This window comes from Muntiacus reevesi, chromosome 11 (assembly GCF_963930625.1).
Source record: "Muntiacus reevesi chromosome 11, mMunRee1.1, whole genome shotgun sequence".
Classification (NCBI taxonomy): domain Eukaryota; kingdom Metazoa; phylum Chordata; class Mammalia; order Artiodactyla; family Cervidae; genus Muntiacus; species Muntiacus reevesi.
Genome location: NC_089259.1, coordinates 71,302,125 through 71,318,755, shown reverse-complemented (window position 1 = coordinate 71,318,755; position 16,631 = coordinate 71,302,125). Strand labels below are relative to the sequence as shown.

The following is a 16,631-nucleotide window of genomic DNA, read 5'->3' as shown; positions in this document are numbered from 1 at the left end:
GTAGATGGGCAGAAAGCCCAGAGTCCCCGAGGCAAGAATGTGTTCAGAAGATTAAGGTGCCCACCATGGATGTGAGCAAACGTCGAGAAGACGCCTGAGGACGAAGCCTGGAGAGACGCCAGCACTTCGAGGTCCGGAGGAGGAGGGTGACTTAGGAAGAGAGACAGAGGGGAGGCCAGTGAGGTAAGGGGAAAACCAGAGAGTGAATCACCGAAGCGGTGTGAAAACAGTCTTTCAAGGATGACGAAGAGCAGTTTATAAATTCACTCCACCCTCAATTAGCTCTATCGATGGAAGAATCTGCATATGCTGTTCTACTCCCAGTGTTTAGCGGCGTCTGTCGCAGGATCAATACTTGTTTATTTTAGAGGCTAAATGTGGCAGACTTTAGGCTGAATCCATCCGGTAGGTGTGTTCTATTTGAACTTCAGGGTTTAAAGATATTTTAATTGGTTGCCAAGATTTAGAAACTGGGAAACTTCACATCAAAACTTGTATCCCTGCTTCTTTTGTTCGTTTTTTTAAATCCCCAGGATTCTCAAAAGGCAGGCAACAGCTGTCTGTGGCTGGGTGGCTGCTGGCATCTTTAGAGGGGTGATGTGCTCTTAGGCTAATTTCCTGCTGTCTCCAGTGAGCCTAGGTCTCCCCAACAGAGAGTGCTGAATCACTCACTCATATTACTTGCTGATTCCTACAGATCTTGACTTTGTACCTTTTGTTTAGAGGGAATGAATGAACAAATGAATGAATTAGTGAATGTTCACTGATGAATCACCTGAAACCCAGGGAGGTGAAATGATGTAAGCTTGCATGCAGCAATGTCGTAATTTAGAACCAATACAGTTTCTCAGGCCAGGACTTTTACCTAAGCTCTTTGCTTCCTAGTTTGTCGTTGTATTAAAACATCGGAAAATAAAAGCAGGAGCTTGCATGGAAGAAGGGTACTGACAAAATGCTATTTCCATCTTCAGAAAAACAGAATATGAAACAAATTATTTATTATCATAAATGTAGAGAAATGGTTTCCCAAGAACTGCCACACGGACTAACAGAAGTTACCATCACTGCCCAAGGCAAAGTGAGTAAATAAACAAATGTAATTATTAAGAAATATAATTAAGGTTACAATTGGTATTTTATTTCATTAGTTTTATTTTTAGAGAAGTTTTGCCATTTTTCTCTGTGAATTATTTTTATCTATTCTTTCATGCTTAAACACAGAATGTTATAATCACTGAGTGACAATTTATCATCAGGCCTCCTCTTACTCAACATCAAAAACTGGAGTTTTTTTTAAGCCTCCTCTCTTTTGCTAGCTCCGATGCTGGCTAGAGGCCATCCAGGGCAGTGTGTGGAGATGGACTCCGAAATCCAGTTTGGACTCATTGAATTAGACCGTGGTACTTGATTTCTGATGTTTAGATGTTATTGTTGTGGATTGCCTCATGTTGTCCCCCTCCACCCCTTGCCAAAAGATATTTTGAAATCTTAAATCTCTGTCCCTCAGACTGTGACTCGATTTGAAAACAGAGTCACTGCAGAAGTAATTAGATAAGATGAGGTCATACTGGAGGTGGGGAGTGGCCCTACCTTAATATAACTCATGCCCTTGTAAGAAGGGGAAATTTGGACACAGACTCAGAGGGAAGATGATACAAAGACAGACACACAGGAAGACAAACATCTGCAGGCAAGGGCAGAGATCAGAGTTACGCAGTCATAAGGCAAGGGCGGCACACGCTATAAGAAACCAGAAGAGGCAAGGAAGGCTGCTCTTGTAGGAGTTTCAGAAGGAACACGGTCCAACAAACACCTTGATCAAACTTCCAGCCCCTAGAACTAGGAGATGATGGATGCATTTCTGTGGTTTTAAGCCACCCAGTTGGTGGTATTTCATAATCACAGCCCTAGGAAACTAACACGGAGGCGATCTTGTCTGATTCATCATTGTAAACTGTTAGGTAGCAGCTGTGTCCCAGGAAAGTGGCATCACCCATAAAATAAATGCCGCAGGTGTGCGGGCCCTAAGTAAGACATTTAGGCAGATGCTGCAGAGCTTGAGAATCCTCATTCCCTTGCTCACTGAAGGTACCAAAGCTCATTCCATCTGCTCTTAGACAGGAAGTAATGGTCCTCCTCTTGTCCTGGAAAGCTGAAAGTATATCCATCCTGAGCAGAGAATATCTTGCGCATTAGGAAGAATTTGGTGCTAATCTTGGCTCTAGGAAAATTTGGGAAACAATTAAAAACTATCTTTAATGGTCCTCTGGTCTTCTTGTGCCCACTTTAATGTGTCAGACTTCTCTGTGAATGACAGACTTCCTTAACTCACAGTCCACAGAAAGTTTTTAGAGGTAAACATGAAACCTTTGCAATCTTGAGATTGTGTGCCAATAGTCTCAGGGTATGACCACTTTTCTGGGTAAAGATTCCATAGTCTTGATTACTTATGAAAGATGCACGCTTCCCACTATCAGGACAAGGAGAAAAAAAAACCCAACACTAAGGGTGCTTAGCATGACGGTGAGGATCAAACTAAGATTTTGCATCTGGGGAACAAGGCATGGGGATGGAGTGGGTGATGGATCAGGGTGGGGACAGGGTGAAGAATGTGGATTTAAATATCCTGAACTGTAGGAGACAATGAACCATTCATGTGAAGTGTTCAGTAGGAATTCGGAGTCTCAAAGTTGGCAAGGAAAGAGCACAAACCCAGAATTGGGACTGATCAGTACAGAGGTGGGAACTAAATATTTGAGGGCAGGTCCCCTTTCAGAGGGTTTCCCTGGTAGCTCAGATGATAAAGAATCTGCCTGCAATCCAGGAGACCTGGGTTCGATCCCTGGGTGGGGAAGGTCCCCTGGAGGAGGGCATGGCATCTCCTACCAGTATCCTTGCCTGGAGAATTCCATGGACAGAAGAGCCTGGTGGACTACAGTCAATAGGGTCGCAAAGAGTCGGACACATCTGAGCAACTAACACTTTCATTTGCACCTCCCCTTTCAGAACAGATCACTGGACTTGACCTAGGAAGGACCAACACTGGGTCTTGGAGAGCATCTACCTTAGGGAGCAAGAGGAGGACGAGGTGGAATTAAAGGCAGAATAGACAGGTAGGTTAGAGTGGTGAAAGAACTAAGAGTATACCGTGGGGGAAAGAGTAGGAGAGAATTCCAAGGAGAGGCTGACCAGGCTCGCAAAATGAAAAAGAAAAGGGTGAACGCTCATGCAGAGAGCAGTGCTGGATCCGAAATGCACTGATGATCAGCAATAAATCCCTTTTGAAAAGCTGTGAGGACTCTTTGTTGGTTTATGCATTCTTTGAGTGGTCATGGTTGGATTTCTGCTGTGACGCCACATTAGGTGTTGGGGCACAGAGATGAGACACAGTCTAGCCTTTAGGAAGCTTACCGTGTGTACTGGGATACGTACTCAGAGGGGTAAACTATGTATGCAGGTCTGAATGGTGTCGAGCGAGGACACAAACAGGAAGTGGTTGATTTACAGGAGAGAGTGGAAGCCATGGTCAGGAAACCGATCTCTCAAAAGAGAGAAGTCTAATCAGCGGATCCAAGAATTCTTAAAGAGCAAAGCTGTCCTGCACCTTCTCACATCATATATCTGAAAGCATGTACTTCAGAATCACGGGGGCACACACACACTCCAACACCTTGAATCCAAACCATTTTTGTTACTGAGACCTCGTAAGTGATGATATAATATTTGTGTGCAGATGCAAAAACAAATACAACATGTGCCTTGCATTCTCTCGCAGTTTCTCACTTTAAAAATATATTTAATATTCAAGAACCTAAATAGGTTCATTCCTGGGGGCTTCTATTTTGGAGTGTTTTTTTACACTTCAATATGCTAGACTTGTTAAACATAAATATTACTAAGCTATGGAGCTTTAGAATTAATTACATCGATGATTATTCTTACAGAATAATAATTCTGTCCTTACAGTGGAATTAGGAAGAGGGAAGAGATGACAGTAGTTCTGGAGTCACACCTGGAATCAGATCCCTGCTCCACCATTTATAAGGTATAGGAGAGCAACTTATATGTTTGAATCTGTATCCACATTAGTAATGGTTACCTGAGTAATATTTACCTTCCAGAGTTGTTGGAAAGAATAGGTAATTGCATGAAAAATGCCTGGCTGACGGGCTCTCTAGGACGACAGTGATTTCCATTGATAATGAAATAATTACCTGAGATTATATTTCTAAATCAGGCCAAAATGAGGCATATAATTTACAAAATACTCAAGCAATTTCTTCAAGGAATTAGCCTCTGTTAAGAGCCCAGTTGTAAAGGAAATCATACTGAATCATAGAGGAAATCAGTCCTGAATATTCATTGGAAGGACTGATGCTGAAGCTGAAGCTCCAATACTTTGGCCACCTGATGCGAAAAACTGACTCACTGGAAAAGACCCTGATGTTGGGAAAGATTAAAGGCAGGAGGAGAAGGGAACGACAGAGGATGAGATGGTTGATGTCCATCCACCGACTCGATGGACATGAGTTTGAGCAAGCTCCGGGTGTTGGTGATGGACAGGGAGGCCTGGCGTGCTGTAGTCCATGCGGTTGCAAAGAGTTGGACACGACTGAGTAACTGAACTGAAGCACTCAGTGGTAATTCAAAAATGTGAGGTTAAGGTTGAGGCCAGTGACATATTTTGATGCCTTTGGGGGGATATTTTAAAAAACTTGTCCAAAATTGTCACATATCTACCACTTCTAATTTTTAAATTTTTCATCCGTAACTCTAGAGACTAAAATTTTACTTGTCATCAGCCAACTTTGAGCCAACATCCCATAGAATAGGAGAGTAAAAACAAGTGGCTTTTGCATCACATGCAGTTTCAGAGAAAGTGAAATAACTGTCCTGTCAATTTTCCAGCATTGTATCGTACTTCAGGAGTCAGTCTGTGTCTTCAACTCTTGCAGAGCCCGCTGAGTTTGAAATCTATTGGGATGCGAAGAAGAGAGCCACAGCGCATGGTTGCACAGGTCGTGCACTGCACAACTCCCGAGGGTGCCCATCTCACTGTGATGAGAATGCCCCTACTGTACAGCGTGCCCTAGGCAACCACATGCAGCCGCCCTATCTGAGAGGCTTGAGAATTTTCCTGATGAACGTACTCTACCACTAGTGAGCATTTACAGTGCATGAGGGGGCTTCCCTTGTGGCTCAGCTGGTAAGGAATCCACCTGCAATGTGGGAGACCTGGGTTCGATCCCTGGGTTGGCAAGATCCCCTGGAGAAGGGAAAGGCTACCCCTTCCAGTATTCTGGTCTGGAGAATTCCATGGACTTTATAGTCCATGGGGTTGCAAAGAGTCGGACATGACTGAGACTTTCACTTCACTTTCACAGGGTATGAGACACCATTCTAGGCTCCAGGGATGCAAGGGTCTTCTGGAATGTTCTGGCCTTCTGTAAAAGATTTAAGCAGTTCCATTGTTCACAATAACACTGTAACTTTAAAAAAATCACAAATGCTTGCATGTCCAGTGGTTTCACATAAAACAAAGCGTGGTAACAGTCGTGAATAAATTACAAATGTCACTGTGAGAACTCTGTACGTTTTACAAAATCTCTGTTATAATAACGTCTATATACGTACACCTCTTTTGACAAAGACCTCAGCAAATCTCTTTTCCAAACACCCACAAATTTGTTTCAGATGTATTTATGGAAGTTTGGTCACATATACAAATTTAACTCACAACAAAACCAAAAAAGGAGTATCTAAGGCTCACAAATTAACTTGTACCTATATAAGCCAACACATTCTTTTTTTCCCTACTTTTATGAATAAAAGTACCCTACAGTGTTTGCAGAAGATATCTTGCAATAAATAACAACAACAAAAATGATGTCTGCCTCAAACTTGATTTCTTTTAACCTCATGACTAATTTGCAACACTGAGGTATTATTACAATAGATGAAGTTTGGACACATTAAGAACTGGATGCTTTAAGAGTTGGCCACGTTTTGCTTGTAAAGCCAGGCATTAAATTCAAGGTCCATACTATATGATACTTTATTAGGAAGGGAAAGACACTAATATCACTAGTCCTTACCACATCCGGCTTGTGCTGGGCAACAGGTATATTTTAGGCCAGTTGGTCTTTGCAGTAGCCTTATGAAGTAGGAATTATCGTAGCAATTTAAAATAGGATGACACTGAAGTCAAGGAGGTAAAATAACTTGTCTCAAATGATATAATTAGCCCGTGTCCCTTCCAGGGTTTCTTCAAGTCCTGGCCTGTCTTGACTTCAAAACTCTGCCCTTCTTTCTACCCTAGGCTGGTTCTACTGCTGCAGAGTCACCTTTTTTAATACACGAAATAAAATTAAATTAGCTTCATTATGATCACCATCATCATCTGTCATTTTAGCTATTTTTGAGCGTCTCTTTTATTTACCTGTTCCTGTTGTAAGGACTTGTACTCCTTACAGCCGCCTTTCAAGGTGAACAGGCCAGCATGGTGCTGGGCACTGTAAATTCTTCAGCCAATGTTCCTGGTGAATTTTCTCATTTTACTGATGAGACAACAAAGCTAAGAGGTGATAAATGACCCACCAAAGGCTGAGAAGTGGTTGAGCAGGTAGACTCAGGTTCGTCTTACTCCTGTGCCTGTGGGGTCTTTCCACATTGTTTACAGTTTGACAATGTCACAAGTCTATAACACTGCACTCAAATTAAATAAACTAAAAATTTACAATTCTGAAAGGAAACTAATAACTTGAGGCAATATACAACTCTGCTTCCACACTTGGAAACGGTTTTACTAGACACTTCTGAAAATGATCTTCAAAGTTTCTTTCTGAATAGTATTCAACATTCTCACAGTTTGATCTACATTTTTATTCTAAACATAACTGTTCTCAATTCTTTCTCATGGGTGGGAATTCTCAAACAATTGTGATCTTGGGGAATCTCCAGTAAGATATTGATGTATAACAATCTGGGAGTTGAGCTGTTGATAGTCAAAAAATACTGAGCCTTAACAGGTCAGGCATACTTCCCTAACTAGTTAAAAGAATTAAAAGTTTTAAGAAATTACTAAAACCTCAGTTTAATAGTAAATATCCAACCAAAAAAGGGTTGGCTTAATAAAACAAAGGACTTGGGGATGACCTGGAAAATGAATTTCTCATTTCTGACCTGACTCCATATCTTAAAGTTCTTACATTCTAGTTTTTAATCTACACTGCTTTTTACAGAGAATGCTGTCATTTGTGGTAATCACAGAAGTGAATACATACTTTACTTACTTTTTTGACTACAAGCAAAATACATACTAATATAAAAATGTGCTCATGCTGTTGCAGTCTATATGAATTATGATTTATCGCCCATCTATTCAATTCTATGTAGACAAAATGAGTTATAATTTTAAAGTCTAAACTAATAAGCTTTGAGAGATAAAAAAGGAAGAAAAGAGGGGTAGTTATTGAGGTAAACTGCATATCTAATTTTTTCAAATTTTAATTTTATTCTATTGAGCTATAAATTCTGCTTTTAGTATACACAAATTTTCCCATTAAAATATGATTTGAAGTCTTATATTTCAATTTTTATTTGTAAGTCAAACAAGACATAGTTTCTTTTTTTACTTTAAGAAGAAATTTTCGCAAGAAACATACCCAGTCCCTTCAATACCCCAAAATAGGCTAAGGTCACTATTTCGTAAACTCATAGCACTATGATTTCCCAAATTATGTATCAAGAGCATGGATCAACTTTTTTTTTTTATTGTTTGAAAAGCTTATTTATATGAAGTTCTTCAGAGATGTAAAATTTAAGCTCTATTTTTTTTAGCTATGTATCCTACCTATATCATTGAAAACAATATCACGATTATGTTAGAACTATCCTAGACAGTCAGGGATTGATAGGATCCATAATTTTAGGGAAAAAATCCACCTCAAAGAATTACGGGTTAAGTCATCCCCATTTTCTTCAATGAGATCTTTCACTATAATTCTCCCATTTCTTCAAGTCTAATCTCTACCCAACTTGGTATACAACTCAGGTGCCACAGCCTCCAAAAATATTTCTCAAACAATCAGGTGGAAGCCAGCTGTCCCTTCTAGGAATCTGCTTTCTATCACAGAAGTCTGCTTTCTATCCTTCTCTTGGGGCACATGGCCCTTTCTATCTTGGGCTTCCCTAGTGGCTCAGATGTTAAAGAATCTGCCTACAATGTGGGAGACCTGAGTTTGACCCCTGGGTTGGGGAGATGCCCTGGAGGAGGGCATGGCAACCCACTCCAGTATTCTTGCCTGGAGAATCCCTTGGTCAAAGGAGCCTGGCGGGCTACAGTCCATGGGGTCACAAAGAGTTGGACACGACTAAGCGACTAAGCACATACCCTTTCTGTCTTGCATTAGAGCCATTTGTTGTATTTTCCCTACCAGACAGTGGGCTCAAGGATACCAACCTGAAGCACATTCATTTCTTCTCTGATGTGCTATGTGTTAACCTACACATGGTAGGTTCTCAAGGAGTACTGAGTATGTATTTAATAATTCCTGTTAGCCATGGCAAATTTCCAAAGAGAGTGAAGAACCTCTTAAGAAGTATTTTAGGAAGCCCTTGGTCAAGAAAGAAAACCACAAGAGTAGAAATTCTTCAAGAGGTGAATCAGAGTAACTGGCACATAAAAGTGACACATTCAATTTCTTCACCTTTATATAACCTCCAGAAGATCAAACGTTAATAAAATATTTATCTTCAGTTGTCACAAGCCAGACTTTGATTTAAAACTCTTGAGTACATGAATGTCATGCCAGACCAAAAATACACCATCATGTATTTTTAATTTAAACATGGACCTGTAAAAAATTTATATATGCCTGACTTGAAAAAAATCTGAGTGCAAATCTCCCAATAATCCCCACAAATAAGAAAAACAGGATTGAAAATCGATTGTTAGACTTTGGTAGAAATACAATGAAAAGCGTTCCTTTTGACAGTCCAATGTGGCATTGATGTGGCTACCTAAAACGTATTCTCTTACCTTTAGGGAATCAAAGCAGGCAATTACTCTTCCATTTTCAACCTGGCAGCTTTTGGGGGGGTGGGCGAATTTGCATTCCTCATCGGAGCGGGAGCAGGTTCCTCTCTGGAACTGTCTGCAGACCTCTAAGGTCAGCCATTTTGTATCTCTGACGGGGGCAACATTCAAAGCCATGATGAGGAAATGACTGGGATCCTGTTCCTCCCTGTTAAATGACGAAATCAACCCAAGTTCCAATGATTCCAAAACTATTGTTGTGAAAAATTCCACATGTAAGTCTGAAGGTGAGTGATAAATTGCTTAATGAAGTCCAATCCAGGAAACAGAGTGCAGAGAGAATTTATCGGCAGGCAGTCACTCATCAATCAAGATGCCCCACTGGAAGACTGCGGGCCGCAATAAAAGCGTGCTCACTGTCATCTCTGACTGCAAACGTCCGAGTCTCCTGATCGTTTCGCAGACAAAACTGTTTTTAATAAAGTGACCCCAATATCATGGCACTCCTTGGGAGAATATTTAGTCCTGACACTCACAGCTATTGACGATGCTGGAAAATAAGCCACTGAGATGTTCAGATCTTAGCAGGATTTCTTTTTCCTTCCACCGTTTAAAATTCTGAAATCAAGCAATTGGCAAAGTCAGACAGTTGAGGTATCTTCATCCACTCGTAAGGTCAGGGTAATGTATATTTGACAGAAAAAACAAGATTTGAACTAAAAGCTCCCGGACTTGGTTTCCAGCAGAAGTGACTTCACACAGGCACTTTTAAATCTTGAAGCTGCAAAACATAAATAAGTGGTGAATCAACTATCCTATACTATAAAACATTTCTCAATTAAAAAATAAAATCAACTCACACCCCAACTCAATGGACTCAACACTTGAACAAACTATTTAGCTCTTATCTCGAATTTGCAAAAGTGCAGTTTAGAGCTTTGAGCTTTGAATATAGCAAGAGAAGTTATGCATTAAAAGAGAGAGAGAGAAGAATACGAAACTGCAACCGTATTGCAGAAATGATCCAGGCAGCAGTCCAAAAGTTAGGGATGACTCAAACAGATGAGTGTGGCAGACACAATAATTAGACATTCTGAGACAATTCAATCTAATGTGCTTAATCGCCAAAACAGTGTATTAGAACCGTGGCTTCCAATTAATTTCACATTTAGGCCATTGATTTTACTGTTGAAAATGCTATAAACAATTATTTGGGATGTGTCTCTTCTATATAATACGGATATTGTCATTCTGGGTGAAGTGTGCACTCCTCACCCTATACGTCCTTTCCAGTTTACAGAGGTTTGAGCTTAGACAGGGATAGGTAGACCCCTCCTGAGATTATTCTCAGATCTCTCATACTTTCCCTCCACTTTTAATACTCGGTTGATGGTAATGTTGCTTTCTTCCCTGCTCGTGTTTTTCATTTCCGTTTCCCTAGTGCCTTAGATCAGGGCTATTAGGTCCTCAAAAAATATTTATCGAGCAATTTAGCTGACGACTGACTCACGGACTAAGTGAATGAATGCAAGTTCATTTTACTTTAGGGCAGTTTTGTTTTTAGCAGAGTCACAACTTAAAAATGTTTGGTTCTGCAGAATGCTGGAGTTGAATCACAGACCTACCACAAAAATATGACTGGTCAATTCAGACTTCTAAAATCAACCCATTTAGTTTCTTTTAATATCTCTAAGGATTATGAAATTATAAAAACATTAAAAAATTTAATATTGAGTGCAACCATGAATGAAAGACTAAATAACAGAAGTTGGTCATTTTCATATATTGAATATGCCACAGGCTACCTTACTTATTTCCTTAGTCTTGATGTCCTTTTAAAAAATGTATAACTAAAAACTTAATGGAGGCTGGAAGTAGGTTATTTAAAATCATCATACACCAAATAAGTTCAGAGAGCAATAAGCCTTGAGTGGTTCACAAGTGTTCCCTGAAAAAGTAGGTCTGGCCGTCAATTAGGTTTAGTTAACTCCAGGTAAACCAAGCTGAACAAGGCTTACCTGCAATAGGGCTTTTTTCAGCCTTGAATGTCTCTGATGGGGGGAGGGCCTGCAATGGCATCTGCCAAGCTTATCTGATTGTGGATCGTTTATTAATATTTAGTGGGACATCTCCTGGGACGGTGGGGGGGGGGGGGATGCTTCTTCATCACAATCCTTCTCTTACTTGTCAGCAGAAGTGTTTGAATGAGATATAACTGTATGTGCATTGAAGGACATCGGCAACCTGGGAAGCTGTGACACATTCCTAACTTCCAATTGTGAAATATTTGAGGGGCCTGACAGGCTCCTGCTTGTCTGTTTGGCAGCACTGTGTTCCCAGAAGCTAACATTCAACCATCTTAACTTCAAGAGTTTAAGAAGATGAGTTTAATAACCAAGCTGACTCTAGGTCAGGTTTCACCGACCAGCCTGGACCTGCACCCTTAACTCAACCCCCACCTCTAACCCCCATGAGAACAAAGGACGAGTGAAGTGATGGACAAGGAAACATTTCTGCCGGTGTGTTCAGTGGAGCTGAGGCACCAATAATGTTGGAGACACAGTGAGGGGCTGGATAGATGGAGTTGATACTTGCAAAATATTTTACAGCGTCCCTGAGTCCTGAGGACCTGGGTTTACTGGGGTCACAGAACAACAAAGATGCAAGAGATAGATTCTCTTCCTCAAAGCCATACAGTCTTGGCCAACCCTTCACATGGAGGAAAAGAGACAGGCAAATATGTATTCAAGTACCAATGAATAATTACTCAAGTATTCCTGAAAACCACACCGGAACAATGCTCTTAATCCAGTCCAGTGAATGGGGTACACTTTCGCTACTTTTAGATAAGAAGACAGTTCCTTGCTTTTGCTTTTGTTCCCTACTTTTAGATAAGAAGACAATTCCCTGCTCCCACCCCCCACCCTGGGAGAACCAGAGTGCCATTCCTTCTACTGTGAAAATCCAATCAGAATTTAGACCATCAGACTCTATCAAGATGAACTTGCTTTTAAAAACAGAGGAGCCAAGTTTCTGATGGCCAGTCCAGTGTAAGTCAAAGATGTACCAGAAAGTGCATCAGATTGCAACTAAATATACTGCTATCCTAACTGTTAGTAAATCCGCTCTTTCTCCCAGCTTGTTCTGTTTCAATCCTAAAAGTTCCAGAACTACTGTTATCAAAGATACCGCCTCCCTCGGGCCATCGCAACCTCCCTCTTCAGGAATCGGTACCGCTAGCAGCTCTGGGAATGAGGAACTGAGAGCAGATTTAAATCAGGTCAGGGGAGCCCACCGAAGGAGATGGGCAATGATGGGCGAGGATGATACATGGTGGCCAAGGGGCAAGACTAAACTATACGAACACACAGAACAAATTACATACCGAGTGTACCAGACTGGAGGCTCCAGCGAGGCAGGGTTACTTGTTAGGGCTTCGCTCTTCAATACAGAAGCCACTAGCTACAGATGGTTATGGAACACTTGAGATGTGGCTAGTGCCACTGAGGAACTAAATTTAATTTTTTTATTTCTTCTTAATGTAAGTTTAACTTAAAAACTGATCCTCAGTAATACTTATTAGAAAACTTTTCAGTATGCTCGGACCAACTATGAATCTACTTTTCAGTTGTAAATTTCACAGAATCTAAATACAGATCAAGTATTAATCTTTCCAATAAAAATCCAGCATCCTAATTGAGATGTGCTCTAAGTATAAAATTGCCCATGGGATTTCTCAGGCAAGAATATTGGAGAGGGCTGCCATTTCTTCCTCTAGGGGATTTTCCCCACTCAGGGACTGAATCTGGAGCTCCTGCATTGCAGGCAGATTCTTTACCGCTGAGCCACCTGGAAAGCTCAGGTATAAAATACACACCAATTTCAAGCACTTTTAGTATAAAAAAAAAAGAACATGAAAAATCTCAATATTGTTTCATATTTACTACATGGTAAATTGATAATATTATTAACAAATTAGGTTAAATATTATTATTAAAATTAAACTCACTTGCTTCCTTTCAACTCCTCTCCAAAAAAATTCAGAATTACATATGTAGTTTGCATTATAGTTCTACTGATGTTGTAAGGGTTTTTTTATTTCTTCTATTAGAGAACTTTCTGGAATGGTGAAAATACCCTGCCCTAAGAGCCAGCTTCTAGTCCTTATATTGCCAAGGCTCCTTCACCTGACCTTGGGTAAGTCAATTTTCTCTGTGATCCAGTTTCTTCCTCTGTAAAATGTTGGTAGTTCCTACTTACTTTACATGGTTGCTGTCATGAAGGACTGATTACAAAAGAAACATAGAGACACTTTGTGAACAGTAAAGTGCTGACCCAACGCACGGTGATGAAAGGAGAAGCTACTCTATCAATATTTATTGAAGAAATCCACTCCCCCAAGCTTCCTCTCTGCAGTGGTTCTCTATCAATGACCCGGGTCCTGCCTGGGGTGGATCTGCTCCAGGTGTAGCTTCTGAGAGCAAGGCGGTGCCGTGGAGATCACAGAACTGCCTGCAGGGGGCGCTCGCCCGGGGCCGCGTACCCAGAGCGCCCCTCGTGTCTCAGGTCGCCTTCAGTCTGCAGCCGAAGGGAAGCCCCAGAGACGCTTCCCCCAAGCACAGATCCCACGGTGTCACTACAAAGGCCTGAGCCTGCTGTCTTCCTCCAGCCCCTGCTAACCCAGAACTGAAGGAGACACTTCCAGGGCCCAGCAGTCACCCTGGGTGTGACGAGGGCCCCCACCCCATCCCCGGGGTCGCAGTGACGGGAAGCTAGGTGGCCTGAGGGCTTGGTGAGAACACAGCTTCGGACTGAGCTCCCAGCGCCCTGGATGAGGGGAAAGTTGGGGGGAGTGGCATCTTCCAGTTCATCTGCCCAGAGGGGCCCCTGTTAAAAGGTGTCTGTGGAGAAGCTGCGCATGTGTGCTGGGTCACTTCAGTTCTGTCTCTCTGTGACCCCATGGACTGTAGCCCGCCAGGCTCCTCTGTCCATGGGATTCTCCAGGCAAGAACATGGAGTGGGTTGTCATGCCCTTCTCCAGGGGATCTTCCTGACCCAGGGATCAGACCCAGGGCTCCCGCATTACCATCTGAGACAGCAGACTACTATTTTCAAATCCCCAGAGTTCAGTTCCGTGCCTGATATATAGAACACGCTCAACAAATCGTTGTCAGATAAACCCCTGGTCTTCATACTGGTCCATTTGCACTTTAATATGGACCAAAGTTGGACTCCCTGGGTGGCTGACAGTAAGGAGTCTGCCCTCAATGCAGGAGAACTGGGTCTGATCCCTGCGTCTGGAAGACCACCTGGAGAAGGGCATAGCAACCCACTCCAGTATTCTTGCCTGGAGAATTCCATGGACTGAGGAGCCTGGAGGGCTACAGTCCACGGGGTCACAAAGAATCAGACACGACTGAGTGAGTAACACATGGACCAAATTCTAACCTAAAGGAATAAGGCTCTGAATAGAGAATGCCAGTATTATCCTGTAGGAAAATTCCAGCAAGTGCCACGGGCTTACCCTGCTGCTGCCAAGTAAGTTGAGGGTGAAGGTGAGAAGATGCCCCAGGGATAAATTATTTGAGCTTCAAAACCCTGAATCCTTAGCCCAAAGGTTTTCAAAGTGTAGTACATGGGCCAGCAGTCCCAGCAGCCTCTGGGAACTTGCTAGAAATGTAGATCCCTGGGTCTCAGCCCTGAGGCCCTGAATCAGAAGTCCTGGGTGTGGGGCCCACCAATCTCTGTTTTAAGCAGCCTTCCAGGACTAACTCTGAAGTGCTCTCAAGTTGGAGAACCACCGGGGTAAGCATTTCTTGCCATCCTCTGGGTTCTGAGGGAACCCGGATGTCTGCCCTGAGTTAATGGCCAGGTCCTGGGGTCACTGATTCCCACACAAGCAATTTCAGGAGGGCTGGCTGAGGGCTTCTCCCAGTGGCTGTGTTTCTGATCAGTCAAAACAAAATAAAACTAGATGACACAGCAAACACTTGGGAGATCTGCCCCAGATACGATGCGATTCTATGAGAATTTGAAAAATAGACTATCTCACAGCTTGCGGGTTTTGTTCAGGATGAAGAAGGCCTTTGGTGGGGATAAACAGAGTTTTGTTTCCAGGACCCTTGTCTGAGAGAGGGCCGTCTTAGGGCGCTGGCGGTCCTTGGTGACCAACAGCTGGGTCCCAAGTCCCATAAGGCCAGAACTCTTTACAGAGGGGCCACCTTCTCTAGACAGCACCAGACATGATGAACATGGACCATCACTGCTGGACCCATCTTCAAAGAAAAGGCAAGACTGAAGTTCAAAAATACTGCAAGAAGGTTCTGTAGTATTTCCTGAAATGCCAGTGGACTTGCTGTTCAATGGCACTGAAGAATCCTAAGCTCTTTTTAGGGTCTTCACTTACACGACACTTCATTTTTCAAAACATATTGAAAACTCTTGTAGGTGTTAGATTTTTCAGAAAGCTGTGACTTTTGACTGTAGGCAAGAATTCGCTGCTCACGTTGGCTTCTTAGAGCTGCTCTGTGATGTCATGATGTCACTGGGAGAGTTTAGGTCCTTTCCTCCCCGACCCTGGCGAACTCCCCCCAGGCCACATCCCTCAGACAAGCTCAGGCTGAGGACCCCAGGTGTCCTCGCCTCACCAACACTTTATAGCCAGTTTGTACGTTTCTGAAGGGAAACACATTCATCATGTCCGATCTTGAGCCTGAGATTGATCAAAACGTAAGACCGCCTCAAGGAAAATAGTTGTGTGGCATACAACCCCTCCAGCTGGCTCTTGGTCATCTAAGGTATTTCAGCTGTCTGCCAGACAACGGCCTCCTAGGGAGCTGATTAAAGGATCCTTGCAAAACAAACCGATTTCTGAGTCAGACAGTCAAGGACTCATTATCCATTAAGTAATTTATGGGATGCCTTTAATTTCATTTTGCATAAATCTAATTACAATAAAGAAACCATGTCTCCTAGAGTTTCCTAAATTTTAATGTGGAGAAAATCTTGAGGATTTCCTATTTTTAATCTTTAAATTCTTAAAATACATCATTTAAAAGAATGATTTTTTTTTCCTTCCTGTGAGTGGCTTGAAATCTGAACATCCCCACCTCTATTTCTGGAGCTTAATTTAAAATAGCTCTCCACGTGTGCACTCCCTTGGTCCTTGACTCAGCGCATCCTGAGTGGGAGATGAAGACACCCGGGCTGGAGAGAGACCCAGGGCAGCGCCATCCGAAGCACTGGGCTAAGAGCCACTTGACCTCCAGGAGTGGTGTAATCCCACCCTAATCACAGGCCCTGAGAAGAGGTTCCTTCCTACGGGAACCACAGATGACCAATAAAAATACAGAAACCATCGCAGTCCCAACTGCCAAAGCCGTATAGAACCTTGCTGACTTTTCCAAGAAAAAGAGTGAAGCCAGCAGCCAAAGTGATTGTCCTTAAAAAGACTGTTGTTTCCAGACACCTTTAAGATTTTTAAAAAATATATTGGAAATGTAAATGAAATGTGCTTTGAAACTCTGGCACAGATTATGGGTAAGAACCAGTCAATCCTAAAGGGAAGCAACCCTGACTGTTCCCTGGAGGGACT

General features: G+C 42.3%; 1 protein-coding gene across 4 annotated transcripts in view; it reads right to left on the bottom strand.

Moving 5' to 3' along the window:
• The window catches only part of MBNL2 (muscleblind like splicing regulator 2), a 164,384-nt gene that overhangs the window by 104,787 nt on the left and 42,966 nt on the right, over positions 1 to 16,631 (bottom strand). For all 4 annotated transcript variants that reach the window (XM_065902263.1, XM_065902262.1, XM_065902265.1 and 1 more), the window contains exon 2: positions 9,041 to 9,818. In XM_065902263.1, the coding sequence (XP_065758335.1) occupies positions 9,041 to 9,214 (174 nt within the window). In that variant the 5' untranslated portion in view covers positions 9,215 to 9,818. The remainder of the gene's footprint in view (positions 1 to 9,040; positions 9,819 to 16,631) is intronic.